General features: G+C 63.7%; 2 protein-coding genes across 2 annotated transcripts; both read right to left on the bottom strand.

Moving 5' to 3' along the window:
• Positions 1–5: 5 nt before the first annotated feature.
• CHLRE_13g563500v5 (uncharacterized protein) lies at positions 6–10,801 on the bottom strand. Its single transcript, XM_043069215.1, has 25 exons — positions 10,459–10,801; positions 9,913–9,993; positions 9,600–9,745; positions 9,180–9,357; positions 8,817–8,943; positions 8,643–8,671; positions 8,317–8,469; positions 7,960–7,999; positions 7,681–7,725; positions 7,455–7,518; positions 7,147–7,200; positions 6,819–6,926; positions 6,252–6,444; positions 6,020–6,113; positions 5,779–5,882; positions 5,227–5,333; positions 4,863–4,959; positions 4,597–4,674; positions 4,149–4,419; positions 3,800–3,859; positions 3,514–3,636; positions 3,147–3,222; positions 2,655–2,724; positions 2,419–2,515; positions 6–2,114 (listed from the first exon to the last, which is right to left on the bottom strand). Exons 1-25 carry the CDS (start codon positions 10,538–10,540, stop codon positions 1,385–1,387), a joined length of 3,207 nt encoding a protein of 1,068 aa, XP_042917190.1. The 5' UTR covers positions 10,541–10,801; the 3' UTR covers positions 6–1,384.
• A 1,834-nt stretch (positions 10,802–12,635) lies between these two features.
• On the bottom strand, positions 12,636–25,101 carry CHLRE_13g563550v5 (uncharacterized protein). The gene is made up of 22 exons (XM_043069216.1): positions 24,861–25,101; positions 23,591–24,586; positions 23,000–23,212; positions 22,532–22,722; positions 21,968–22,169; positions 21,533–21,638; positions 21,255–21,397; positions 20,881–20,970; positions 20,477–20,659; positions 20,107–20,304; positions 19,463–19,913; positions 18,723–19,246; positions 18,366–18,518; positions 18,068–18,153; positions 17,642–17,767; positions 17,151–17,259; positions 16,717–16,803; positions 16,439–16,509; positions 15,669–16,188; positions 14,731–15,450; positions 14,420–14,506; positions 12,636–14,245 (listed from the first exon to the last, which is right to left on the bottom strand). The coding sequence occupies exons 1-22, from the start codon at positions 24,894–24,896 to the stop codon at positions 13,781–13,783; spliced, it is 5,757 nt and encodes a 1,918-aa protein (XP_042917191.1). The 5' UTR covers positions 24,897–25,101; the 3' UTR covers positions 12,636–13,780.
• Between the last annotated feature and the right edge of the window lie 283 nt (positions 25,102–25,384).

Consider the following 25,384-nt stretch of genomic DNA (forward strand, 5'->3'; position numbering starts at 1 on the left):
GCCGGGTTGCAAGTATGCTTCTCTCAGTTTCATAAGGAGGCCAAACGAGCCACCGTGGCACTGTCCGGCTGCGGTCCGTCTCACATCTTGCCTCCTGCTAATGCTTGTCGTGCTCGACATTATTGCAAACAGCTACCCAAGCTTCCATGCTGCCTCTCAGCCAGCATGTCCTCCGATGCCAACAACAAGACATGCCGTTCAGCCTTCATACTCGAGTTGCAGAGGCGGCAAAGCCTGGCATTCCTAAGAGATGTCTTGTTGGTGCCTGATGGCAGCAATCAACCAACAGCCCATCCCGAATCAGACATTTCCGTATTGTTGGATCAACATTGCATGGTCTACAGTAAGCCCGAATAAGTATTGGCGCGTCCAGCTAATACCGCAGCAGCCGCAGCCGCAACCACAGCCCCGCCAGCGGCATCCGTTATGAACCGTACTGCCTGCGAGGTGGCATGGTGGGTTGCGAAGTTCATCCCCACCCAATGCTTATGCATGGCCCCATGTGAGTGCCGAGTTGCACAACATCGGCTGGCAACTGGCGGGGCCGCCGGGCCGGTGAACAAAGGAGCTCACTCTAGAAAAGGGTACCAAGCAGGTAATGGGCCCCCATAGCCTAATGTGGCCGTAGCCTGCGCTGCCGCGTGCCCCAGCACCCGGCAGAGCTACCGGTAGTACCGTCTATCGGTCTTTTGCACTGCCCGCATCCAGCCGTCACCTTAGGGAAGGAAAGCAACAGAGTGTACCGCAGGCAGCAAAGTGTAACGTAACCACTGCAACGATAACGACAGCAGACCGTTTCCAATCGCAGCATGAATCTAAAGTGTACCCTGCAATCCATCGACCGTAGTCAGCCAACTCACGCGCTTTCCAGCCGTGAATACTGCAATCTCTCACTCATAAACAAGGTTGACGATTTCTTGATAATGGCACCCTACACCAACCCGCCACGTCCTGCCATTACTTTCCCTGCCCCGCACTCCGGCTCTGCGTCATCGGCACTGGTTTCCTTTCACGGCGGTCTAGCCTCACACTTATTCCCCAGTACCCCGAGTACCATAACACCCCCAGCATACATACGGTCAGCGACCAACGCCCGTCCTCCTGAAACTCGCCAGGAAGGAAAAGGGAAAGTGGCTTCACTGGTCTTGACAGAGCAACTTGCAACACCCCCAGCTGGATAGTAACCGCCAGCGTCCCCCTCATTCAACCCGAGAAAGGATAACGCGGCGAAGCTCCAAGCTTATATGATAAATGCATAAATGCCTGCGCCGAGAAAGGCGCTGAGTCCCCAACAACCCGCAAGTTGTGCATTGCAATCTCGAGCACTTCTGTTTGGTCCCAGTAATACCAACCGTCCTTCCGACATGAGTAACTTTGAAGCGGCTCACGGCGACACAGCAACCACCACGCTCCGCACCTTGGCAGCTGCCAGTGCGCCGCCACGCACACCCTTTGCCCCCAGTGCCGCCTGAAGCTCCCCATCCAGGGCCGCATCCTGAAGTCCTTCCACGGCCGCCGCCAGTGCCTTGCTGCTGCTGGCCTTGAGCGACAGGCGCACCACCGCAGCACCGGAGCTGCTGCCACCCACCGCCTCGACAGAAAGCATGCTCACGCGCACGGACTTGCTGTCGACCAGCTTGGAAACCGCCGCCTGCAGTCGGTCCTGAGAGCTCTTGTCCGCCTTAAGCAGCTTGACCGAAACCACAGTCAGACCCAGAGACATGGAGGCAGTGGTGGGGGCCGGAGCCGGCGCGGAGGAGCAGTTGGCGCGGGCGGGGCACGGCGGGCAGGTCGGAGCCGGGGTCGGGATGGGGGCGGGAGAGGCCGCAGGCAAGAAGGAACCCACCCCGGAAGAGGGCTTGGCTGCGGACGACAGCTTAGGCGAAGGCGGAGCCAAGGCCGAAGGCGACGGCGAAGTTGAGGGTGAGGGAGAAGGTGATTGCGAAGGTGAGGGTGAGGGCGAGGGAGCGGCAGTCGGCACGGGTGCGACAGCAGCAGGTGAGGGCACAGGGAACCGGGTGGTCGCGGAGTCGTCCGTGGCCAGGGTGCTGATGCCGCCGCTGGGGTTGTTGGGCCGGCAGGCGGGCACGTTGGAATCCACGTTGGAGAGGTACCTGCATGCGTGTGTGTATGCATATGTATTCTGTGTGAAAGAGCACAAGGAAAACATTACATTTGTATGTGTGTGTGTGTGTGTTAAAGAGCACAAGGAAAACATTACATTTGTATGTGTGTGTGTGTGCGTGTGTTAAAGAGCACAAGGAAAACATTACATTTGTATGTGTGTGTGTGTGTGTTTGTCTGCATCTGCTGACATGTTGTGGCGCGTTAAGTGCCGTTGGATTCCTTCGCGCGCGGACGGGCCGGCAGTCCAATGACATCTGTCCCTGCGCCACGCCAGCTCCGTACGGCACCCACCTGCCGTACACGACCTGCGCCCCCCCCAGCTCCGGGCGTTCCACCACGAGCACCATGGCGTTGATGCGGCCGCGCAGGTCAGTCCACAGGGGAGCACCTGCAGCAGCACACAGCAGAGGGGCGGAGGGCGGAGCGAGCTGGCCAGGATAGGAGGGGAGGGACAGGCCATTGGGGGCAGTCGGCGTCAACTGCTCGGGGCCCGCCGGCCCCATGCCCTACATGCCCCTCGCTCTCACCATTGGTGACGTTAACGACAAACAGGCCCTGGTCGCTGGGGATGTAGAGAGCCCCGTTCGACAGCGTAAACTGCAAGCAAGCAAGAGACAGGCACGCGCACGTGTTTGTAAGTGTTCGAACTACATAGGAATATACTTTGTGCAGGGCCACGGGTCTATATTAACTCGGGAGAGGGATGTTGACCAGACAACCATGATCAGCAGCTGCACACGCGTGGGCGCAACGTACGCGGGGTGTTCAGTGCGAACGCAATGTGTTGTGCAACACTTAGCCCAAGATGCCCTGCAGAGTGCGTGCATGCAGCCTAACCCCCCTGACGATTGCGCTTCTTCTTAATTCATCATGCATGTAACCGCCCCGCGGGCTGCCACGCTTGCGTAGGTTACTCCAACTGGGTGCCCCATACTGCCGACAACGCCAATGCCAAGCCAGCGAGCCAGCATGTGCATGTGCCTGTGGCTAGCTGTGTGGCTGCGCCCTCACCCTCCCACCTGCAGCCAAACAACGGGCGGTGGCAGCGACTCGACCTCGGGAAACACGTCGATGTCCCTCAGGCTGATCTGCCACCTGTATGTGCGTGCACACGGTGTACAAGTGTGTTTGGAGTGTCAAGGGGAAGGGGTGCATGTCTGAGTAGGGCGCGAGGTGCGGTGGCTGTACCAGCCCCGAGGGGAAGGCGTGGGCAAGGTGCTGCTGCTGGAAACAGCGAGGCAGAAAGCGGCGTAGCCATCACGGCAACCATAGGCCTCCTACAGCACCAGGCCACGTCAGCAGGCCATGTCTTCGGCCCCGTCTGCCCATACGCTCAAGCTTCCGCGCCCCACTGTAGGCCCCCCTAGGCCCTAGCTACATACTCACAGCACTGTGAGGTCGGAGGTGCGCAGGGCGCGCACGGAGCTATCGGCGTCGCCCCAAAACACCACGTCCGTGTCATTCAGGCCAAGCCGTGAGCCGTCCACCAGCAGCGCGCTCTCCTGCTTCCTGTGCGGTGAAACGACAGGTTGGTGCGTTTGTGCTCCAGTCCGCCAGCTACAGCAAATCGCCACCAAACATGCATGGAGACTAACAGACCGTGCCATGCCGCACACCATGCCGCACCCACCTGTCCCCACGTCCCCGGCAAGGCAGGCCCCAGGCAACTCACCTGAACTTGTCGGCGCCGACCGAGTATGTCCACAGCAGGTCTCCGCCGCCCCGACCCGCACTGGGAACGGACACACAAACAGTAGCAGTCAGCAAGCGAGAGACGGCACAGGCGTTTCAGCAGCAGGTGATTTGTGTGGCCAGTGGGGGATGGTGATGCATGCAGCCACCTAGGTTGTGGGAGTGGCGTACCCATACAGCGGTAACGGCACCCTCCACAGCCATCATATGACAGCAGCTTTCACGGTTCCACTGCTACATTTACGGTCTACCCTGCCCTCGTTGCTTCCAACCCGCGGTAAGCCCCGCCGCATCCCACCCACCCGCACGCCACCGCCCGCCCGGCCCACCTGTAAGCGCGCAGCTCGCCCTCATTGGTCGCGAACACCATGACCCCGTTCACGACATTCAGGAAACCGCTCTCGCTCGCAAAGCTGTCCATCTTGCGCTCCCACACGACGGTGCCATCCGTGGCGTCAAAGGCCAGCAGCCATGCTGTCAGCTGGTCACTGTATCCCACGTCGGCGTCATGACTGATCGCGTACACCAGGTTATCTTCAGCGCTGTACTGCACCGTGTCAGGCCGGTACACGCCAATGTAGTAGCTCCACACCTCCTCGCCTGGAGAGTTAGCATGCTGTGTCAGGTAATAACGTTATGTAGGCGGGACGGATTGCCGCGTCAGGTGCACACTGGAGACGTCGCCCGCAGCCGCTGCAAAGTGCGGATGGCAGAGCCCAGCAGACCGTACGTGCCCTGCCATGGCGGCGGCTGCCTCTATCCGCCTATTGTTCCCACCTGTGGTTGCGTTGTAGGCGTTGATGTAGGCGTCCGGTGTGCCGATGTACATGATGCCATTGGCGTAGGCGGGATAGCCTGGGCAGAGGGAGGCAAGTGTGTGTGTGTGTGTGTGTGTGTGTGAATATATGTGAGTGTGTGTGTGTATGTGTGGTGGGGTCGGGGTCGGGCGGGAGCGGTTGAGGGCGGTTGAGAGCAAACAGCCAGTCGGGACGACAACATGAGGGCAGGAGACGTGCAAGGTTTCAGCACAAGCGCCGCCGCACCGTAGAAGGATGGGTACAGGTTGGGGTAGTTGGGGCGGCTGCCGGACTGGCGGCGCCACAGCAGGTGGCCTGTGGATGCGTTGCGCACTTGCACCTCCTGCACGTGTCCCCAGCGCAGCACGTAATCACACCACGGTGAAACGAGCTCACCTGCAGATCTGGACAGAATCCATGAGGCAGGAGCAGCCGCCTACACAAGCAAAACGCACGCGCGCTACACACGACATGGTACTTATAGTATTGACTTCCAACCCCCACCCCTTCCATGCTGCTGGCAAAGCCCTTTCTGCGCATCAAGGCAACCAATCACCACGCAAGGCGCAGCTGCCCCAATGTCAGCCGCCGGCCATACGCATCCACCCACCGAGGCGGCGGTGCCCAGGAAGAGGAGTCCCTCCGCCAAAAGGATGTTGGTGGGATAGGCCATTGACACACTGCCTGGGCCCGCAGTGGCCTTCCAAGCCGCCTCGCCTGCAGGCACGAGCAAGTGGGTGCACGAGTGCTTGCAACGGCCGCAGCACGCACGAGCGGACCCGATCGAGATCATGCGGCCAGATGCATGTCGAGTACTCAGCACGCCCAGCAACGCGCTGAGGCCAGCTGGTCACCGTCTGCCGCGTCTGCGGCATGGCCGTAGGTACGGTACCGCTGATACATGAGTCCATGGGGTCAGACCGAGCGTCTGTCAGCAGGCCGCGGCAACAGTGATTGCCATGTGGGCCATGTGGGCACAAGGCACAACACACGCGTGCTGATTTTTGCTTTCTATGCAACACACCGGCCAGCCTGATTGAATCTATGAATGTTCGAGCTGAACGTGTTCCTTTGTTGCGGCTAGTTGCGCTCGCTCTATACCCGCTGCCACTGCCTACCACTCTAACCCCCGCCCAAGGCTGCACACCATGCATTCACGTACCTGACCTGATGTCAATCGCCATGATGAGGCCGGCGTTATCCTGGACATATATATACTTGTTGTCCGTGGCGGGGCTGGCCAGCGGCTTGAAGGCCATGGTCTGCCTGTGGCAATTACGATGAGTTGCGTTGTGGTGCGGTGACAGGTGCTTTTGGAACGCGGTGCTGCTGCTCAGGAAGACAGCTGCGCCCAGCTGCAAACCCCGATGTCCAGCCTAATAACGGCACATGGCCCGCCTCACTTCCAGCAGTAGGGGCCGTCGCTCGCGGCCGGCGCGGTCATCATCGGCTTAGCCGGTGTGGGCGGAACAGGCTCGGGGTCCGGAGACAGCACTCCTGTATGTGGCAGCAGTGCAGCCGACACCAGCAGAATTGATTCAGGATACACGGCGGCACATGCAGACAACGCGCACGCACCACCAGAATCGAAAGTGGGACTTCGTGTATCGGTCAGTGCGTGCGCTCCATCCATACCTGCGGGGCAGGCCCTGGCACCGCCCCGGGGCGCGGCGGGCAGCGCCATGATCTCCATGACGTTTGCCGCAGACGTCGTGTTGGTGTACATGTAGTAGACGATTCCGTCCAGCTCCTGCAGGCTGCCGGTGCACACCTTGTTGTTGCTCTCGATCTTCCAAGCCTCACTGCCGTCCTCGTGGAGCGCCACCAGCTGCGTATGTACATGTGTATGTGTATGTGTGTGTGTGTGTGTGTGTATGTGTATGTGTATGTGTGTGTGTGTGTGTGTGTGTGTGTGTGTGTGTGTGTGCGTGTGTGTGTGTGTGTGTGTGTGTGTGTGTGGCCGTTCATGGAGAACGGAGTGATTTAATCACAGAATGTGAAGTGCCGACGTCCAGTAGAGACAGTAGGAACATCCCGCTGGGGGGCGGGCATGTCAGCAGCATGAGGGCAGGGCGCGTACACGGGGCGTTCAGGCAGGGGCTTCACCGTGATTGGCTGCATGGTGGCGGTGAGTATGTGCACGCTGACCTGTGCGGCGGTACACATACGTGCACGCACCGCACGTACGCATACCCTACCTACCTGGATCTTGTTGTTTACCGGCCCAGGCCCGTACTTGTCCCCCTCGTACGGCTGGATGAATGCGCTGTACACCAGCAGGCCCTGGCTGACAGTCATGCCGCACAGGCTCTGCGGCGGCGTGGGACGAGCGCGAGGCCGGGGAGCATACGAGGCCCGTCAAGCGGTGGTGGGTGGCGCAAGCAAGGATTTGATAAGGCACAGCATGCAGTGACACACATACACACATATACACACACATATATGTTTCATCACCTGGTTCGGCGGATTAATGGTCTCAAGCACCGCCCCGCTACCCACCGGCGTCGCACACTACCGCCGAGCCACCCACCGGGTACACGTCATCACGGATCCAGAGCCTCTCGCCCGTTAGTGCGTTGAGGGCCTGTGGGGCGAAGGGAGGTAGCCGCCGTCCATGAAAGGGGGGGACGAAAGGAGCATGGCGCGCGGCGGGATAGGCATTTGGCCAAATAATGATAGATAGGGCATTAGTCATTTAGCCACTCGCCGCAAGCCCTTAATCTGCACGCCAGGAGACTCGCTTGTACATGCACTCGTCCAGACTGTGCGGTAGTGATTGATCTCGCGCAGACGTAGGCGACAACACAAGCGCAACACCGAGGCAGCACACACACGCACCATGATGATTCCCTTGTCGCCTCCCGGGGCGAATGATATGAAGCCCTGGGAATGCACGATGAGCCTGCGCGCATACGCGCGAAGCCATGCGTATTACTTGTGTGCATGGTCTCGACTCCACAAAGAAATAAAGCAGGCGCAGGTGGCATGATCAACCTTCCCAGCGAACAGCCCAGCAGTCGCCGCTGCAACCGTGGTGCCACGTATGACTCATGACATGACTCACAGGTCTCCCCACAGCTCCAGGTTCATGCGATGGTTCCACTTGGTGCTGTGGCCGTGCACGTGAACATGCGGATGTGGCAGGGCGTGTCAGCAGCTTGCAGGTTGCCGACAGGTCAAATAACCCATACGCGTGTCAAGGGGGCTGCTCTGGCTCTGAGGCCCGCTACTGTAGGCCTGCCTGGAGTGGTGATAGCGCATGCGTGACATGTGCACCAAGCGCGCCCCTGCGCCCTGGCTATCTACAGCCAGCAGCTTGCGTGGCTAGTTCCCTCGCACCCACTTGTAGCCGGCAGCTGCTGCGACCCGCCAGACGTATTTGCCTGCGGAGCGAACACGGCCCCATCGAAGCAGGGTTGCGCATTGGTTTGACAGAAAGCACAGCACACGGTAACCTGCTGGCCGGCTACCACCGCGTCCGCGTGCACACCTACCTGGCGCTCCCGCCCACCTGGTCACGGCAGGCTCCGCAACACGTACGACAAGAGCCCACGTAACCACCGCCTCAAGACTGCATCCTGACGTCTGTGCGATTTATTTACTGGCAACTGTAGAAGACAACCGGCACGCTCTGTGCGATAGTGCGAGTGCCATCTATGCGTTACCTACCACCCGCCGCCGTCCCACACCACCCACGCACCCGTCGTCAGGTCGATCGCCACCACATCTCCTGATGAGTCGCTGACGTAAGCCAGGCCCAGGGGGTACTCGGGGAAGGTCCTGAAGGGCATGTCGGGCTCCCACAGCTGCTGCACAACGTCCAGCTGCTGGGTGCCCTGCCAAAGGTACGCGCCTGTGGGTGTGAGCAGCCAGCAGCGGGGTCATTGCGCGCCTGACGTGTGCTGAGCAAAGAACCGTAATACTAGCAGTCTGACCTCCCAATCCATGCATTTGTGGCTTCCCTTGGAACTTCATGACTGTCTGGCAGCCCCAAACACTGTGAACCCCACCGCTGTGTGTGCATACCACTTGTGGCGTTGAGTCCGAAGATGAGCCTGCACCACACCCGGTGCACGTCGTTCCAAGTCATACGCACTGCAGGGGGATGACTACCGGTACTGAGCGCGAAGCAGGACACGACAGGCAGGATGCATGCGCAGTAGTGCGTGCACATGTGCAGGCGCAGGTGCTGACACGCACCCATCAATGTTGGGTCGGACCAGCACACCGTTGAAGACACCGGTCTGGCAGTTGGAGACACGCCGGAATTCGGCGTTCCACAGCACCCGGCCCGTAGCAATGTCCAGAGCCCAGTGCTTGAAGTCGGCTGCGGGGCAGGGTGCGGGATGAACACGGTTCAAGCATCATTCACGCACATGCATGCACGCTGTTTTCAATGGGGGCGATGGATAAGGTTGATTGCGCCGACGCAAATGCGTGCGCACCACCAAGCAAGTGCGGCGGCGATGGGTTGCTTGGCCGGATTCCCCCGTGGGACTGCTGCGTGCGGAACAGGACGACGTGTCTTCGTTCCCAGATCCCCTCCGGCCCGCACACGCTCACTCGTCTCCACGTGCACGCGGCCGTCTGCGCCTATGACTGACTCAAAAACGGAGCGGGCGCCCGACCAGCTCCACCGCAGGGCGCCGGTGGCGATGTCTATGGCGTAAAGCACACGGCTGCTGGCGCCCAGGAACACCAGCTCAGACTCGGGGTCGACCCACATTGGGTTCACGCCGTCCTGCGGGTACCGTCCAAGTGGATGGTGCGTGCATGGGGGGGAGGGGTGATGAGTAAGTCTGCCTGTTCCCACCTAGCCCCTATGGGGCCAAACGACGTGTGCGGGCTGCATGCTGCCAGCTCGTAAGCGTCACTCCACGGAGCCCTCACGCCCCTATAGCCTTGGTTACCGTACTGGCTCATCCGTCCACATACGCCAAATAAACATCAGCTTCATCTTCACGCATGCATGCAGCCACCTACCTGACGGGCTGGGTAGATGAAAGTTTCATTGTCCGCCACTGCCTCCAGCAGCCTCTGGAAGTGGAACACCCAGCGCAGCTCTCCAGTCCGCTTCAGGCAGGCAAGGGCGGCGTCACCGCCGACAAGCACCGAGCCGCCAGCGGCAGCTGCAAGCCCATGCACAAGTTGTCACGCACATCACGCGCACATGACTCATGTCAGTCGCAGAAGCGCACCCTACAAAAAGTATTGTGTCCCTCTCACACACCACCCATCGGCTGGCACACCCCGCAGATCACGCGTTAGAATGTGAAACCATGAACAAATGGCTCACGTGTGATGCGATTGGTGCCGACGCCGGCGTTTATGCCGTATGGCGCCAGCTGCCGAAACCAGCACACCTCGGGCGCCTGACCTGTTGTGACATCGCAGACAGGTGTGTGTGGCAATCGAACATGTTCAGTAAGTCGCGCGCGCACTGAAACAAAACGAGTGCTTCCAGCGTGTGCGCAGGCAACCCATCTCACTCTTGTCACCTGTGCTTGCGTGGGCTGCCGACGAGCTAGCGAGTGAATCAGGTGTCAACCAGTTTGAGCTAGCTTTATTTACTGCCCCCACAGGTCAAGTCGCGGCTTCAGCGTGGCGGTTGCTCGGCAACTAACTTTCAGGTTTCATATGCCTACAGCCATTTATTTTATGGACCTATGCAACACTACATTGTTTCATGACAACCGGGGTTGTCATGAACCCCAGAGTTAGCGCAGTCAGACTGGCGCTTGACTGCGCTAAATTTGCAGCTAATGTTGCGCGCACCGCTGTATAACAGCCATCATGCGCATGCGATCTTGGCATGACAGCGATTACAACGTGCCTATCTCACCTTGCGCTCGCCCGGTCATGAGTCCCACAACGCCGGCGAGGACGAGGGCCAGCGCGGCCGCCGTGTAGCGACGCGATGACATTCTACTAAGGTTTAGACACTTTATGCTGTATTTTGCTTGTATTGTGGGCTTTAAATACACACCCGATGCCGCGCCAAGACTGGCGCGTGTGAAGCGTGATGAAGTGTTGATATCTATAAGCATCAAATATCAATATATCGAGCCTATCGTATTATGTGCATGCAGCATTATGCTGCTGTGTCGGCGGGAAAGACAATGCAAGCGGAATATGGGGATACATCGGAGGCGTCATACATTAATCGGAGCACGACTTTGTTTACCTGTTTCTAGATCAATCTGGTCACAACTTGTGCATCTCATGTGTAACTTGCTTATAGGGAGGGCTGCGCTGGTGGGCTCTGTCACGGGGCGACAGTCCTCCGTCTGCTGGACGCCAGCGCGCGCAGACCGGCGCGAAGCTTGGAACAGAGGCCCTGACTTGGAATGGGTTTTGACGAACCCTCTGGCACTTACAATGTAGCAAGCACGTGTCAGGGGGGGGGGGTGTTACGAACTAAACCCCCAGACCCCGTGTCCCAAAATCTCCCGCCGACCCCCCCGGACCGACGACCCTCCCCACCGTTTACCTCCCCTAAAACCGCCCTCAAACCCCATTAGTTTGTAGCCAGGTCGGTGTCAATCGACTGCTCTCGGCGAGCTCTACAGTTGTATACCTCCAGTTCATCTGGAGGCACACTTGACTGGCAGCGGTGCCACACATGTCCATGTGTCCATGGCCGACCACCGACCCTTCTGTCAGACTACCGGGGGGTGCGCTTAAACTTACAATTACGCTGTCCATATGATGTTCGGGATCGTGTGCCGGAAGAGATTGGTCGGCTTTCTCCCAAAATCATGTCAAGCATCCCGGGATCACGTGTCACGTCGTCGCCAGCATCAACAGCCTTGTCGTCATGACCCACATCGTGTCTTGGCCGCTACAATTTAGCATCAGTTTGCATATATCCGTGGCATCAATATGAGGCGCTCGAATGGAGCTCTACGCTACTACGATGCCAATGTGGACGGACATGCGGCCGCTTTCCAGAGGCCAAACGTTCTGCAAATGCTTTAGCATGTGCATGTTAATGTTTGCTTGTGATTATGTTGTTGTGCGGAGCGTTTAGAGGGGCATTTTGGGTACGGAGACGAAATCTGGCAGTCCCACCCACATCCGCGTGACGAAACCGTGGGGACCCCCGCCCCAACTTTTGAGAATGGATCCCCCTTTTACACGACCCCGACGACCGACCCTGAACTTTGAGGGCCCATAACTTGGCTGCCCAGGCGGCAGGGGCCTTCGTGTGCACCTTGGCCCGCTTGTGGTCGCTGAAATGGGAGAATCACCATAAGTCATAAGGAAGCACTGTGGCGGGTGGCCGCCAACGCTTGCTGGGCGTTTTTACGGCATGCGCGCGCGAGGCGTTGCTGCTGACCCGTGTTGGGCGTGTGGGGTTGACATGCAGGATGGGGACCGGCGTCACTGTTTTTGGGACTGAACTGTGGCGCTGTCCCTGCGGGAACACATGGGAATGGCTATGGGTTTCATGCCAGAGGATGCTCTAGGTGCCTTCTCTCGTGAGGAGTTGTGGTTAGTGCGCCCGCCTGCGGGCCTTGCGCCACCCCGTGTGGGATGTGGTGTTTCTCGCTGCTATGTCTGCCCTGGACTTTGGTCGGCAGCGTATGGTTATGGTCGGGCTGGCGGCACGAGCGAAGCTGCCGTCGGCCCGGGTGCTGAGCATTGGACTTGCCGTCGTAGCTGACTTCTGGGGTCGTCTCCAGACGTTTGTGACTTTGGGTATCAGGCCGAAGGGCTGGGACACTGTGCCGTCTGCGCATCCTTTCATCTCTCGGGCTGTTGATGAAGGCATGGTATTGCGCTTGCCATATGACGCTAATTCCCCGCCTACCTCGCCGTGAGAGTTTGTGGGTGGTTGGTGGCTTTGTGTGTGGGCAGGACGCACGTGTGGGCGACCGTTCTAGTGCCTGCTGGACACTTGTGCCCTGGTTAGTGCGTGCGCTGTGCGTGTGTGCTGCGGCCTGGGCCATTCCCGGCACTCCGGTGCCTAGGCTAGTGGCGTTGAGGCACAGCGGTGGGGCTCTGGCGGGTTGAGGCTTGGCTAGGACTCACTGTGCGCGGAGTCACACAGACTTTGTCCGCGGGAGGGTTTGCAGCAAAGTCGGGGTTGGTGGAGTCAAGTTGGGCCCTGATATAGCATGTGATGGCTCGGCGTCTTCGGGTGCTGGGACTGTCCCCCTCTGTAAAATCCGCATTCCATAACTTTGCAAATACTACCCTGATTGAAACTCTGAAAGTGGATTTGGAGTCCTCTCGTCAAGCTCTTTCTTCTGTGAATATGGGGCCTTTCCCAGTCAAAACGACCCCCCTGCACATGTGACCAATAGTTTCGCTGACCCGCCTCCTCTCCGCTGACAACAGCAGCCGTGTCCAGCAGGCGAGCGGGCACTAGCTAGCGGGCCGTGGGCCGCCCCGCGGTCTGTCTATGGGGCGTGCCCCGCAAGCATCATGTTATGGAACAATGTCATAATATGCAGCCCCACGCGGAGAGAGTGCACGCACCCTGGGAAATGCCCGATCTTTCTTTGCCCAAGAGCCTACCTGGGGGGAATTCTTGCCGCTCCCGAAAGATGCAAGCCCTGACATGCGGCGCCACACAACAGGCGCAAAGCAAAGAGGCCGCCAGGCGCAGGCAGGCCTGTGTGTGCCAGCGCCGGCTCAACAACCAACTAAGCTACCTTCTCCATTGCGTGCAGGAGTACATGCCCACTTGGCAACTAGCACCTCACGCACAGCCATACCTTTTATCAATTCAATCAATGTTTAGGTGTCTGAAGTAGGACGGCCACAAGGTGTTGACGGTGTATGCACGGTATTAGCAGCAAACGGTCACATGAATGACTAAGGGCTGCAGCGGATTAGCACATCCGAAAGCTTCTGAATATACAAGATAGATCTTCAACTGCTCATTGTGCAGCATGCTGGTGCACGCAAAGGTCACAAGGTTCCAAACGCAAACGGTCGGGTGTACTACCATATGCGAGGAATACAAGTTGCATGACAAGTGTACAATGTGAAAGTCGCAAGCTGAAGGTTTGGAGTAAGCACCGTCGGCTTTCCTCCGTGCACAGGAAGGTCCGCCTTCCGCAGCGGTACACATGGTACTTAGGGTGCAGCATCCGTCGCAACATCCCGAGCCAGCGGGCTGCTGTGCGTTGACAGCAGCTCCAGCAGCAGCCACTTCATCCCTGCAACAGCCGCAAGCTGGCCCGCAGTCGTGCAAACAGGCCCGCGCTGACGGCGTTGCTGTTGCCATGGCTGTCTCGCCCCGGTGGTGTCCTGGCTGAGGCGCCAGCACCCCGCTGCTGGAGCGGCTGCCCTGAGGGCGCCGGGCCCAGACGAGACGGCCCCGCCGGGCCCCGCAACCCGCCGGTGGCAGCTGCCGCCTGCTGGTGCGGCTGCGGTGGAGCTGGCGCTGCCGCGGCTCCTGCCGCCGCCGCGGAGTCACCGTGCTCTGGAGCCCCTGTTGCCGCCACAGGAGCAGCCCCGCCGCCCGCGTCTGTGCCCGCGATCCCCATCGCGCTGCGCCTCAGTGCCTTGCCACCCGCCGCCCCTGCGACCGCCGCTGCCGCGCTGCTGTTGTCGCCGGCTCCGTGTGGAGCCCTGTCGGCCGCCTGCTTGTCCGGAGCCCTGCCGCGGTCCACCACCTTTGTAGGGGATCCGGTGTGGGGGTGTGCGCATTGGAAAAGGATAGGCAACGGCGCAATTCAAGTAGTGAAGGCAGAAGGCGTGACAGTGCAGGATGCCCGACACGGCGAGGCATGAGGCATGTGGGTGCGGGTCTGCCGCCGCTGCTGCCGCCACTGCGTCTATCTGCTTACCTCGATGCGCATGTGGCCCTCCAGGGTGCCGGCGGGCAGGCCGTGCAGCTCCAGCTGCACCTGGAAGGGAGCCCAGGCGGCCGCGTCCTGGGGCGCGTGGCAAGGGGTGTGGGGAGGAGGGGCGAGTGAGCGAAGCAGCGCACATGAGCGGGCCCACCACACATTGCTCATGCAGGGAAGGGGGCAGAGGGTAGATAGAGCGGTAGGGCCAGCAGGACGGCACTGGGCCGTCCGAAGCCCAGCCCCTGACCCAAACCGCCAGACCCACACCCGCCCTCGCACAACAACAGCTTGTTAGCCCATGGCCACACCTGCAGCAGCGATGTCACTGCATCCGCCAGCGGCAGCACGCCACGCGCAAGCACACTGGCGCTCCCCGCCGCGCCTCCACCGCCGCCACCGCCCGGCCCCGTGGCGGCGCCGCCCGACTGTGTCTTGCCCTTGCCGCCACCGCCCCGGAACTTCTTCTTCACCCGACTAGCGAAGCCGCCGCCGCCGCCACCACCACCAGCGCCACCGCTGGCTCCTGCGCTCCCGCCTGCCCCGCTCCCGCCTGCTGCCACCGCCGCAGCTGCCGCTGCTGCAGCCGTGCCCCGCTGGTCCACCACACGGACCCACAGTCGGAAATGCGCCATCTCCGTGACGGCGGCGCTCTTAAGATCCACCACCAGCGGCCCCACGCCCCGCCCGCCGCCGCCGTCATGCATCGCCGCCGCAGCGGCGACGCCCTCGCCGCCCCCTGCACCCGCACCGCCGGCCCCACCTCCCAGCCCTGTCAGAGCCGAGGAGAGGGACCGGGATGTGGCCGAGGCCTTTATGCTAAACTGCGGCTGCAGCTGCAGCTGCAGCTGCCCACCACCGGCCCCTCGTCTGGAGCGCTCAACAGGATCGGCGGCGCCGCCGCCGCCATCGCCGTCGCCGCACTCGTGCGCCGCCGCCGGGTCGTCGGCAAAGATGGGGGCTCGTGTGCGCAACGCCACCCGTGACCGCACCGTGGCGCCGGCGTAGATGCAGGGCGCCGTAAGCAGCAGCTGCACGGGGCGGGAGTGTTGATGCATGTTGAGAGACATCCCATCCGCACAATCCTTCAGCACCAGACATATCACACGTGTGCATGAGGTCCATACCAATGCAGCCCGCAGCCCGGGCACGCAGTCCCCACGCCCACATATGCCCCCACAAGCTCCCAACACCACACACACCGCACACAAAGCCACAAGCCCCATGCCCGGACAAGCCACACACGCACCTGTGGGTTTGGGAACTCGTCGGCCGACGGCGGCGTCCCCGCCGCCCCGGCCGAGCGCCGCCGGCTTCGCAGCATGAACAGGCCGCGCGCGCGCAGATGCCGGAACACCAGTCGCAGCCGGACGCCGCCGCCGCCATCACCGTCTGCATCTGCCGCTGCCGCCGCAGTGCCGACCCCTCCTCCCCCTCCAAAGTGGTGCAGCCCCGGCAGCAGCCCCGCCAGATGGCCACCCACCCCCACCCCCACCCCCTGCCCCTGCCCCTGCCCCTGCCCCTGGCCTTGCCCGCCTCCGCCTGGGCCGTGCGGGTTCCAGGCCTCCTCCTGCGTCTGGGCCGTGTTGTGCTGGTGGTGGTGGTGGTGGTGGTGGCTGTGGTGTGCGGGGTCGCTGCTGTCGTCCACGGTGGTCCGCCACACGGTGGGCACCAGCAGCTCGGCGGCCACGGGCTTGTGGTCGGAGCTGGCCACGTCGGCGGGCGAGAAGTAGGACACGCAGCGGATCTGCTTCAGCGGCAGGTTGGACCTGTGGGGATGGGTGTGGATGTGGGTGGGGTGGGGTGGGGTGGGTGCGGTGGGGTGGGAAGGGGTGGGGCGTGGTGAGGCGCGGAAGGTGGTTGGGTGGGAGGCAGTGGGGGACAGCGCGGGCACTATGCCAGCCCCAGCACCTGCCCCAGCCCAACGCCAGCCCCTGTCCCAGCCTCTTCAAATGCAGGCTGCCACCTCCACACGCCCCTCCGCCCCTCCGCCTCACGGCCCCACTGCCCCGCCCCCACCTGTACAGCACGCGGTCGCAGTAGGCGGGCGAGCGCTGCGGGTTGTAGTCGTGACCGCGCCGCCGCCGCACCTGCAGGCACGCAGCAGGGTGGGGTGGGGGGGGGGGCACACAGGTGCGGGACTGCCTGAACAGCTGGGGCTGCATACCCGCGCGCAAAGATAGGGTCGGAGTATCAAGCTAGCAAAGCCCCGCCCCGACACGGGCTGGAAGGCGCTACGCATCTGCGGCCCCGCAGCCTCCCCACAGCCCCTGCGGCCCCCCCCCCAGCCCCCTCACCTTGAAGGAGGGCTCGAAGGCTATGGGTCCCTCGGTGAAGCCCAGGAAGGCGCGTTTGGCGCCCACCTCCTTGCGCAGCTGGTCCGCCTGAGGAACAGGGGAGGGAGCAGGCAGGGTGGGGAGGCAGGGTGGGGGAAAAGGCTTGGAGGCATCGCCAGGCGGAGGAGATGAGAATGCGGTTGCGCGCGTGCGTGCGTCAGGGGTGTCGGCCATACCTAGCAGGGCGTTGCGGGTGCGGGTGAGAAGACAGGAAGTCGTCACCCCCAACAACCCGACTGCCATCACATGTCTCCGCACCCTGCGTTGTCCTCTTATCCGTTTCCTACTGGAAGCCATGAACAATAGGAGCAGCACCCATGCTCCGCCTCCTCCTCCTCGCTTCCTCTCCCTGCCCCCACTCCCCCCCTCCTCCTCCGCCTCCTCCTCCGCCTCACCTCCACTAGCCGCCCAAAGCCGCCGCGCCGCACCTCCCGCACCAGGTCCGCAAAGTCGCCCGGCGCAGGGCTCTCAGTGGGCGTGTGCGCCTGCGCGCCCCAGTCCAGCCTGCGGGTAGGTGGTTGTGGTGGTTGTTGTGGTGGTGGTGGTTGTGGTTGTGGTTGTGGTGGTTGTGGTGGTGGTTGTGGTTGTGGTTGTGGTGGTTGGAGTTTGGGGCGGTGCTAATGGTGAGTGACAGTATCATGTGAAGGCGACCGAGGGTGGAGGGTTGCAAAGATGGTACAGCGACGTGCAGCGAAGTAGACAGCAGCGTAGGGGCGCGCGTACAGATGACCAACCGGGGTCGGGCAGCTGTGGTCGTGTGTCCACCCGCACTCACAAGGCCACCAGCCACCTGCCACCTCCTCTACCCGGCCCTGCCCCCACGGCCCCCCAAGTCCTCCCCATCACTCCGTTCGCCATGAACGGCTGCGCCTCCCCCCGCCGTTACCTGTAGTTGAGGTCGCCCATCCAGACCACGTGGTGCGGCGCCGTGAGTGCGTCCATGACGCCGCCCGGGTCCGAGGCCAGCGGCTTGAGGCCGCGCACGATGTCGCGGTAGTGCGCGTTGCGGGCGCTGTGAGCGGGCCGTGTGTATGTGGGTTACGGGGATTACGTGGGTGACGAGAACGAAACCCAACTGAGCCGAGATCAAGAGGCGGGGCACCAACAGCAGGTAGAGGCAGACCCCCAGCCCACACAATCACCACTAGCACCCCCACCACATCCCACACCATCACCATCACCATCACCACCACCACCACCACCACCACCACCACCACCACCACCACCACCACCACCACCACCACCACCACCACCCGCACCCCCACCCGCACCCCCACCGCCACCACCATCACCACCACCACCTCCGCCTCACCGCGTCTTGTCCTGGTGTGCCGCCAGGTGGCTGTTGATGAAGGCCAGGGTGGTGTCCCACACACGCAGCGACACGCCCACGCCGCCCTGGGGGAGGAATGGGCGGGCAGCAGGAGCGGCGGGTGGGGGCGGGCGGGTGGGCTGTCAGGCGGCCCAGTGAGGTGAGGTGAGGTGCGGACGGGCACGGCCATGTGCGCATGAAGCAGTGGACACACACACACACACGTTGGGGGCTTCGTTTTGTTGTTGTTTTTAACACACGTATACACACACGTATACACACACGCACGCACGCCCACCTTGTTGGTGGCCACGCCCGCCACGCCTGTGGCTTGCTTGCCGGTGCGCACGTCGCTAACTGCGGCGTAGATGTCATTGCGCGCGAACAGCAGCAGCCGGATCTGCCCCATGTGCACGCCCGCCACCTTGAAGTAGCCTGGGCCCACCGCCTCCTGCAGGGGGGTGGAGTGGTGGTTTTGCGGGGCAGCGGGGGTCCAGGCATGTCGGCGGCGATGAACGGCTGGGCAGCATTGTAGTGACTGGGGTGGGGATGCGAGTGTAGGGTAAGGTGAGGGCGGCAGGAAGTAGCACGGGAAGATGCATTACGGACCAGCAAAAATTGTGTTGGAAATCCCCGTCACGCACAACCTGCTTACCTTGATTCGCTCCTCCCACACCTCCCTGAACTCGCCGCCGCCTACCACCCCGACCTTGGCAGTCACGTCGCTCAACACGCCCCCGCCCCGTGACTTGACCGCCTGCCCGCCGCCGCCGCCTCCTGCCCCGCCGCCTCCTCCTCCTCCTGCTGCTGCTGCTCCTGCCACACTTCCAAAGGTGGCATAGGCGTTGTGGACCGACATGCTGACGCCAGACACCTGCGGCCCATATGCGCCGCCGCCGCCGCCGGTGCTGCCCGCAGTCCAGGATGCCTGCGCCACCGCCGCCGCGGCGGCAGCGGCGGTGGCGGCTCCGCCGCCGCCAACCGTTGTAAACGACGCGTCCGCGGCCCAGGCAGGGGCCCACGAGGGCGCAGGGCTGCGGGGTGTGGTGGCAGCTGAGGCGGCGGCGTAGGCGGAGCAGTCCAGGTTGCTGCTGCGGCGCATGCGGCCGGCGGTGTCAGGTGGGGGCGGGTGCCGGCCGCGCAGGGGTGAGTGCAGGAGCCCCACGCCGGCTGGCGTGTCTGCGCGCGGCAGGGCAGGGCAGGGCAGGGCAGGGCAGGGCAGGGTGAAGACCACGGATTTGGCTTATCGGGCGGTGCCGCGCACCCAAACGGACACCAATTGCCGACACACATACACACACAGCTTTGTTTTCCTTGTGCTCTTACACACACACACACACACACACGAACACACACACACACACACACACACACACACACACACAAACACCGCACCATGGCCGGGTCTGCCCAGGATTGCCGCCGCGGCGGACGCCGGCATCATCGCACTGCTGTGCGCATGCGACCGGCCGCCGCCGCCGCCACCGCCGCCGGCACCCGCCGCTCCCAACAGGGCCCGCGCCGCCGCCGCCTGTCGGCCGAATGCACCCCCTGCTGCGGCCGGCGAGGTGGCGGTGACTGATGCCTCACGCGACACCTCGCCTGAGCCGGGGCTGAGAGGGCTCAGCGGGCTCAACGGACTGAGCGGCGTGCCCTCGTCACCGCCACGGCCGCCTTCCTCCTCCCCGACACCCGCCGGCACAGTCACACCCAAGTACATGCCGCCGCGGCCGGCGCGCAGCCGGACCTGCGGGCCGGAGGGGGTTGCGGCGGCGCCGGCCACGGGGGGCACGCGTGGCGCGGGCCCGCGGCGGCTGATGCTGCCGGCGCTGGGCTCGGCACCGACCTGTTGGGCGCGGGGGGGGAGGGAGGATCCGGATGAAGGGCAGAGCCAAGGGCCGAAGCCAGGACACGCAGGACGTGCGGGACTCTCGAGACACTCACGATCGTCAGGGGAACGTTCCGTAGAGGCACAGCGCCCCCCTATCCCTACAACGAAACACATTCTACCCACGGCCACTGCAGGCGCCCGCACCCACCTGCGGGCCGCTGCCACCCCGCCATGACGGCCCCGCCGCCGCCGCCGCCGACTGGGTGTCGCTGTCTTCTGGACCAGACCACTCGCCTGGCGGGCCGCCGCTGCCGACGGCGGTCCCGGCCGCCGCCGCCGCCGCCGCCGCCGCCGCCCCCGCCGGTATGCCCAGCTGCCTCGCCAGCAGCAGCTCCTCCTCGCGCATCTGTGGTTTGTAAAGGCGACAGCCACCTGAGTTATGTTTGTTTTGATGCGTCCTCTCTCTGTTGCGCACAATATTGCAGGCTGCCTAACGCCGGCGGGCGAGACCGGTCCCCACAAGCCCCTGAGCTGGCATGCACAGTCGCACACGCAGCATCGCTCCTTCTGCCGCGCACCTCGTCCGACATGATGCCGCCGCCCTCGCGCTCCGCCAGTGTCAGGATGACACCGTCATCGTCGTCCTCCTCCTCGCCCTCCTCCGCCGCCTGCCCGCCGCCTGCCCCCGCGCCGCCGCCCAGCTTGTAGGCGCACTCCTGCACGCCTATGGCGACCAGGTCGTGCTGCAGGCTGGACACGCCCTGTTGGAGTGGATGGCGTGTGTGTGCTAAACAAAAACAAACGGACACACACAAACACACGGCGTGTGTGTGTGTGTGTGTGTGTGTGTGTGCATACGGTAGCAGAAGGCACAGCGGGCGGACTTGATCTGAAGAAAGTGCACGTTTGTGCCGGCGGCGCGTCATCCCCGTTGCCCTGTCTCGCCCTCCGTGCGGGTGTCAGTGCGCTGCCCCCACCCTACCTGCAGCCAGGGCGACAGGTCCGCGGCCGGCTGTGCGTTGCCCACGTTCCAGGTGCCCGCGAACACACGCAGCGGCCGGTGCACCCACTCCTGCGGGGCGGGCACGAGGCGGAGTGCGTGTGCCGTACTGCTTGTACGCACCCAGTGCGCATTGCGCAGCGGTTCCAATGGCGCGTTGCCGGTGCGCTAGCTGGGCACGCCCACGTGTGCACAGCACCCGCTCTACACCTCATGCAGCTGCTCGGCCTTCGCCCAGCCGCCCAGCCCGCCGCCCACTGCCCTGCCGCCCACAGCCCCCGCCGCCCACAGCCCCCGCCGCCCACTGCCCCCGCCGCCCACTGCCCCGCCCGCCGCCCACAGCCCCCGCCGCTCACCGCGGTGTAGAACAGCTGCATCTGCACCTGACCGCGGATGCCGCGGCCGGCGCGCGAGCGCAGCGTGTGCCAGGACGGCGGCGCGAACCGGGCGGGGAACTCGGCGATGGAGTGGACGGGGATGCGCACCTGGCCTACGAAAGCTGCAAGTAGGGGCGGCGCCGCGAGGGATGGGAGGGAGGGAAGAGTCGGAGGATGGGTGGAGGCGGGGGCCAGAGGGAGTGTCGTAAGGAGGGGCGGGCCCACTTGCACTTCTAGAGGAGTAGCGGCGCACCCACCTGGCCTCCAGCAGTGCCTGTGGTCGTACACCTTGATCTTGAGCACGGCAAAGGCCGGCTGCGCCACGTCAAACACAAAGAACTCGTCCCAGAACGGATCCTGCGTCTGTGTGTGGGGGGGCAATCGTGGGCAAGTGGGCAGGTGGGCAGGATGGCTCTGGGAAGAGGCATTGTGCTGTGGAGGGCACACGGCATGGAGCCACCCGGACAGGGCCAAACCAGCAAAACCACAAACCCACGAGCAGAGGGCAAAATCCCGCGAGCTCCCACCACCACCACCACCACCACCACCACCATCACCACCGCCACCACCTGATGTGCCCCCGCCGAGCCCACACCCTGCACCTCTCATCAAGCCCCTCCCCACAGTCCCCAGCCCGACCTCGCTGAGGCCGCCTCTCTCCCTCCCTCTCTCGCTCTCCCTACCCCGCTCACCCGCACGAGCGCCTTGCTGGTGTGCGTCACTTCCTCACAGCTGACCACCGCGAAGGGGTCAATGGCCGCGTCCCGCGCCGTCGTGTGGTGGCCGCCGCCGCCGCCACCGCCGCCGCCTCCCGCGCCGCTGCGGCTGAGCCCCGTGGCGGCCAGCAGCCGCACCGCCAGCCGCGCCTTCTCCACCCGCGACTTGTTGCCGGCCCTGGTGGGGAGCGCAGCCGCCGTGCATGCGACACGGTGCGTGGGGGCGGGCGGTGGTCAGGGTGGTGGGCGCGTTTGGAGATCCGTGTGGGCCTCCGGGTGACACGCCTGCCCTCACCGGAGGGCGCCATGCCACCGCTGTCAGTGATGTGGGGCGATAGCGGACACACCCGTGCGCCGCCTGCCCGTGGGCCCCTGGGGCCCCTGGGGCGCACAGCCCACCCCGCCATCCCCTCGGCTGCATGCCACCACGTCGGCCACAAACCCGCCACGCCCCATCCCATCCCTAGTACGGTACTCCGCCACAAGCCGCGCCCGCGCCCGGCCACATCGAGCACCAGCGCTGGCCCCCCCCCCACTCACCACAGCTTGAGCCCCTGCTCTGTGCCCAGCCCGCCGGCGCCCACAAGGCCGCCCGCGCCGCCTGGCGCCAGCAGGCCGCCTCCGCCTCCACTGCCGCCGCTGCCCAGCAGGCTGCCCGCACGTGTGTCTCCGCGCCGCAGGGCCCCCGGACCCTGGCCGCGCAGGACGCCGCTGGGGGCGCTGCGCGCGGGCTGCGCACACAGGAGGGGGCAAGAGGAAGGGAACAACCCGCCTGGTGAGGTGCTGCGTGGGGTTCGCCCTTGGCACAGGCTACGCTCGCAAGCTGCATGCTACAGCCAGCCGAAACACCAAGTGCGCCCAGAGCGCTGCCGACTTTCGTGCCGTGGCATGTGATGCCCCAAATCCTCGAACCAGCCAAACACAGCCGCACACCCAGCCCCCCCCCCAGCCCCCCCCCCACCACCATGATCTTAGCTGTCCATGAATGTAACCCCCGGCCGCACCCACCGAGCTGTCCCCGCTCTCGCCCGCGCCCTCGCCCGGCCTGTTGGCCAGCGACTCATCCACCAGGTCGTTCAGCAGCGCCGTGTTGAACGCCGCCGCACCGCCGCCACCGCCACCGCCGCCATCCGTCAGCCCGCGGCCGCCGCCGCCGCCGTTCATGAGCAGCGCGCTGACCCGCCGGCCGCTGCCGCCGCCGCCGCCGTCGGCCACATCCAGCTGTAGGGAGGGAGCAGCAGGGAGCAGGAGGTTCAGGGCCAGAGGCACAGACACGGTCAGGGGCAGCCGGCAGGGGCCGCTGCAGCCGGCCCTGGGGCGCCTCCGCCACGTCATCAGCTGGCTGCCGCCACGGAGCCGTAAGGGCCACCTGGCACGCCCGGGTCCCATCGCCCTTGCCCAGCCCTGGCCGCCCTCTCCAAACACGCACACACACGCGGTTCGTGCCTTCACATGCACGCCACATGGACAGAGGTAGCAAGCCCCGATGAAGGATATTTGCTTTGCATCGGCATGCCCGCTGCCCCTGAATGACATGCTCGCGTACACGCTGTCCTCCTGCCCCCAGCTCGGTCCCCACCCCCACCGCCTCCCGCTCACCAGGCGGCTCCCCTTGGCCGGGTCAGGCATCTGAGCCGCTCGCTCCATCGCCCTCGCCAGCTTCTCATCAGCTTCCGCACTCACGCCGTACGCCGCCGCCCCCGAGCTGCGCCGAGCGACCGCTGCCGAGGCGGCGGGCGGCGGCGGTGGGGAGCCGGCCCCCGCGCTCCGCCGTGCCGCCGCCTTGGCTGTGGTGCTGCTCTGTGCGCCGCCGCCGGCGCGTGCGTCGGTGCTGGGTACTGGGCCACGGTTGGCGATGGTGGAAGCTGTGATGCTTGTAGGTGCAAAAGGAGCGGCGGTTGCAGGCGCAGCCGAACTGGGAACAGCTGCTCCCCCGCCGGCCGGAACACCGGCTCCACCACCACCAGTACCAGTGCCGCTTGTCAGCGCCGCTGCCGAGCTGTTGCTGTGGTTCAAGTTGTGGTGCTGCTCATTGTGGTGGTGGTGGTGGTCAGGGGCCGCGCCCGGAGCAGGCTCCGTGAGGGCGTGGCTGAGGGGCTCGCGCCGCGTGGGTGCCGCGAGGTGGGGCGGCGTGTGGGGCTGCTGTGACACCCCCTGCTGCAACGCTGCGGCCGTGGAGTGGCCATCCCCCTGCTGCAGCTGCGACAAGACCTTCAGCTGATGCGGCTGATGTGGGTTGTGGGCTTGTGGCTGCGAGCAGTGGGCGGGACTGGAGAGGGCGGACAGGCCGACGTGGGCGGGGGCCGCCGACGGCGACGACGACAGTGCGGCGCCCCCGTATGGCTGATGCAGCAGGTAGCCGCTGCCAGCCCGGACCGCTGAGCACGCTGCAGGAGCTGCATTCACGAACTGGCGGTCGCCGGCGACGCCGGCACTGGCTGCCGCGGGCGGCAGTGCCAGCGCAGTGTCGCCCTGCGGGTCGCCATGCGCCGCCGTGGCATTGCTCCGGTGGTGTTGCTGCTCGGGCTCACCCTCGCCGCCGGTGGCCCCGATTTCCACCAGCAAGGAGTCCAGTAGCGCAATGGCATCCTCCAGCTGTATTAGGGGGGAGGCAGGGCATAGTCGGTTCGGGTCGTGTTGGGGCATACAGGTCCGAGTGACCGAGTGCGGCATGTCCACGCAGCCGCTGAACCACTTAGTCCGTAGATGGCGCACAGGCCAGAAACTGTATCGCTGCGTGTCCTTAGACACCTCAAGCGTGTACATGGCACCAGCGCTGCGAAAAGCGCGTCTGCGTCCACACCAAGAATGCGCAAAAGCGCGAAACGACAGGCCCAGCGCTGAGCGCTGATTCACCCAATTCGCTCACCAGAGCTTCCTGCTCTTGTGAAGCTTGCTCTGTCATACTCATGCCACAAGTTGTTCTGCACACGACGCTCTGCGCCCACCGCCGAGGAAATCCTTATCGAGAGCGCATAACTGCAATCGAGATGTTATTTGAGCGGATTCTCGTTGCCAGGCATCGGGCCTTGACACCAGGGGCTCACACGTGTTTCAACACTAAGAATGCGCGCTGTTGCCATCCACGCGGTGTCTACGTATGACTTATCATGGTCGTTACAGTAGTATTATTGTGCAGACTGGCTGCTCTCTGACTTGACCAAGTCAACGCCGCGTGAATGCCCTCCACTCCAGCATTGCCACGCATGGCCCCATCGCCCCGACAAGCTCGTCGCCCGCCCCCGACACTAATGCTGCTTGCGGCGCCAGCAGTGGGCCCAAGCCCCATCGCGATAACCCCATTGTGCTATGGACGCGTGGCTGCCTAGACAGCCTAGGTGGTCGGATGCAGTCGTGCAGTGGCCATCAGCAGGTGGCTCGCTCCGTGGCTGA

This window comes from Chlamydomonas reinhardtii, chromosome 13, assembly GCF_000002595.2.
Source record: "Chlamydomonas reinhardtii strain CC-503 cw92 mt+ chromosome 13, whole genome shotgun sequence".
NCBI classification, from domain to species: domain Eukaryota; kingdom Viridiplantae; phylum Chlorophyta; class Chlorophyceae; order Chlamydomonadales; family Chlamydomonadaceae; genus Chlamydomonas; species Chlamydomonas reinhardtii.

What these genes read in the sequence shown, in the direction of transcription:
- CHLRE_13g563500v5 (XM_043069215.1), bottom strand. Translation starts at nt 10,540, where the DNA reads ATGTCATCGCGTCGCTACACGGCGGCCGCGCTGGCCCTCGTCCTCGCC. An exon ending in GTCCGACCCAACATTGATGG is followed by an intron (nt 8,672 to 8,816) that starts GTGCGTGTCAGC and finishes GGTGTGGTGCAG; the next exon opens with GCTCATCTTCGGACTCAACG. An exon ending in GCGCAGGTCGTGTACGGCAG is followed by an intron (nt 2,115 to 2,418) that starts GTGGGTGCCGTA and finishes ACACGCATGCAG; the next exon opens with GTACCTCTCCAACGTGGATT.
- CHLRE_13g563550v5 (XM_043069216.1), bottom strand. Translation starts at nt 24,896, where the DNA reads ATGACAGAGCAAGCTTCACAAGAGCAGGAAGCTCTG. An exon ending in TGCAGCTGTTCTACACCGCG is followed by an intron (nt 20,971 to 21,254) that starts GTGAGCGGCGGG and finishes CCCGCCCCGCAG; the next exon opens with GAGTGGGTGCACCGGCCGCT. An exon ending in TGCGACCGCGTGCTGTACAG is followed by an intron (nt 16,189 to 16,438) that starts GTGGGGGCGGGG and finishes CCATCCCCACAG; the next exon opens with GTCCAACCTGCCGCTGAAGC.